Genomic DNA, 2,967 nt, shown 5'->3' with positions numbered 1-2,967 from the left:
GATAAATGTGACAAGGTTAATAGGTCTTGTAGGCTTGTAACGTTAGGCCACGGCTCACGACTACAATAAAAGGTATGGAATTCAAAATTTGAGAGAAATAATCAAATCTTCATCAATTTCACTCTTTTTCATTCTCTTTTCATCCACCATCCACTTATTGTTTTCTTTTCATTCATATCCTTCATCTCACATATATTTTCTTTTTCACCACTTTTGATTCATCCTTTTCTTTGATTGAACTTCTTCTCCTTCTTTTTGTCTATTTTCAACTCTTTTTTTTTTTTTTTGCACACTTCAATTTTTCTTTTTCTTTTCAAGGAGCTTTTGAATCATTACAACACCAATGAATTTATCTCTCTCAAAATCAGGTAGGAAAATAAGTGTATAAGCTTCATTAGGTAGTTGTTGTGGGGTGTAGAATAGATACAAATGGAGGCTAATTGTATGTCATTGACACACACCACTTGATTTTTTAGTAGGCTCAAAATGGGACACTAGGGATATTTCATGTTCATTTGGTAGGCTCGAAAGTTGAAAAACGGCTCCAAAGATCGCCTAAATCATTCCTATGTCACATATTATTCGTATTTCACCTCGAAAAGTGTTCAAGCAAGTTCTAGACTTCCGTCAATCCATTAGTCAACTCATACAAACCAGTCACATGCAATTTTCGATCAAAATGATATATGAAATAGGTGCACAAAGAAAAAGTAAGCATCTCAATTAACTTGAAGCTCAAAGGGCTACAATTGACAGTAAACAAAGAACACAGGTCCAAGGATATTCTGAAAAACTGCCTAGCTCATTCCTATGATTGCAGAAGTGTCAATCAATGTCATGCAAGAATTATCAAAAATCAGATCTCCCTCATCTATTTAGCATCACAGGCATGCAACTTGTCTCTAAGCAACAATAGTATCAATAAACACGACAGTGCAAAATAATTGTGACTCCTAAGTTATCATAAACACATATAAACTTCAGAACCACAATTCAATTTTCATCATCGGCCACACATTTTTCTTATCCATGACTCTTCCTAACAAATCTAGCATGCAATAATAAATAAAGTTCAAATTAACTACTGAGCAATAAAAGAAATGCAGAAAATAAAAAAATTTCTAACATGAAATTTTACCTCCCCCCAAACTTAAAGTATGCATTGTCCTCAATGTAAAGAAATAAAGAATATGACAACACATACCTCGCTCCCGAGTGTCAGAACTCGGGGCTCGAGTCATCATTCGCAGTGTCTTCAGCATCATCGTCCATGGGCTGCGGCAGTAGACCTGGTGGTGGGTAAAATTAACAACTAAGGGAGTAAAATAATAGAAATAAAACGAATGCAAAAAATAATTGTGGGTTGCATCCCACACAGCGCTTAGTTTAACGTCATCAGCCCGACGCTCACCAATCATGTTCATGGTGGGTCGTATGATTTCGTGGAAGCCCTGAGTTTTACATTTTGACCATTAACCTCCATGGTCAGTTTTCCTTGTCTCAAATCAATGATGGCTCCAGCAGTACCCAAAAATAGTCGCCCTAAAATAGCACGAACATTCTGACTGTTCCCCATGTCAAGCACCACAAAATCTGCTAGAATCCTTATTTTATCAATCTTAAGTTCAACATCTTCCACAATACCCAGCGGTGTCCTGACCGATTTATCTGCCATCTGCAAGCTTAGTCCTGTGGGCTCTATCCTGCTCAATCCAAGTTTCTCGTAAAGAGAGCTTGGTATTATATTCACACTTGCTCCTGAATCACAGATGGCTTTTTCCACAAATTTACCCTCTATTTCACATGGTACTACAAATTCTCCGGGGTCTTGCAGCTTCTAAGGAAGATTTATTCGTGTTCCTTCGGCAACTTCACCTTCTACCTGATCTACAAACTCATTATTAGTGTGTAGGTTCTTGAGATCTTCAAGACCTTTTTTCTTTTTAAATTTCAACTTGTAATTGTAAAAATCTCTGAGGTAGGGAAGTAAAGAAATATCAATGCATTGATTAAAATCATAACTCATACCTTTCTTACCTCGGTTTCCTTTGCTTGGAGTCGGCTTATAGTCCCGGCTGGGTGTGCGATCAATTATTTTCTCTTCTCCTTCTATCATCCCAATCTCCTCATGATGTATAAAGATGGCATTCACTTCCCTCAGATTTGGATCTGCAGCCTTTTGTATTGCGCCTGATAGTTGAGACGTGAGTTGCTTCATTATTTGCCCAACTTGCGACTCCAGGATTTTCAAAGTGGCACCAATACTTGCCATGTGGGTTTCTAGGTTGTCAAGCCTAGACTCAGTCCTAGCCATTCTCTTCCAGATTCAGCAACAAAAGTCCCAACTAAATCCTCAAATGATGGCTTCCCTTCCCCATTTGATGTATTGAACCCCGGTGGTGGATTCAGTACATTCTTATTGTTTGCATATGAAAAGTTCTCATGATTTATCAGTCCAGGATGATAGGTATTAGGGGGAGGGTTACCTCGATATCCTCCAAAATTTTTGTTGTTGATGTATTGAACTTCTTCAGGAGATTGTGATTCTTCAACAACAAACGATGATCCCTCAGTGTTTGATGTACTCGCTTTATTCATGGATGCTATCTGTGTAGTCAACGCTGAGACTTGCACAGTAAGTGATGTGATAGGATCCACGGCATAAACTCCAGCTGCCCTCTTTACTCCTGACCTCTCAGACGGCCATTGGTAGCTATTAATAGTCATCTGCTCAAGCAAATCATAGGCTTGAGCAGGAGACTTGACAAAGATTGTGCCACCTGCCGCTGCATCCACTGTTGTCCGTGTCTGACCATTCAACCCGTTATAGAATAGCTCAATCTGCACCCAGTCTTCAAAGCCATGGTTTGGGCACTTTCTCAACAGCTCCTTGTATCTTTCTCATGCCTCATATAACTGCTCAAAATCAGTCTGCCTGAACGTGCTAATCTCAATCTTTAACTGTGC

General features: G+C 38.9%; 1 protein-coding gene across 1 annotated transcript; it reads right to left on the bottom strand.

The window, feature by feature from the left end:
• Window positions 1–1,420: 1,420 nt before the first annotated feature.
• On the bottom strand, window positions 1,421–2,272 carry LOC140835791 (uncharacterized). Its single transcript, XM_073201198.1, has 2 exons — window positions 2,038–2,272; window positions 1,421–1,758 (listed from the first exon to the last, which is right to left on the bottom strand). Exons 1-2 carry the CDS (start codon window positions 2,270–2,272, stop codon window positions 1,421–1,423), a joined length of 573 nt encoding a protein of 190 aa, XP_073057299.1.
• Window positions 2,273–2,967: the final 695 nt, after the last annotated feature.

This window comes from Primulina eburnea, chromosome 7 (assembly GCF_022965805.1).
Source record: "Primulina eburnea isolate SZY01 chromosome 7, ASM2296580v1, whole genome shotgun sequence".
NCBI lineage: Eukaryota > Viridiplantae > Streptophyta > Magnoliopsida > Lamiales > Gesneriaceae > Primulina > Primulina eburnea.
The sequence above is the reverse complement of the archived record's forward strand: the minus strand, read 5'-3'. Positions and strand labels throughout refer to the sequence as shown.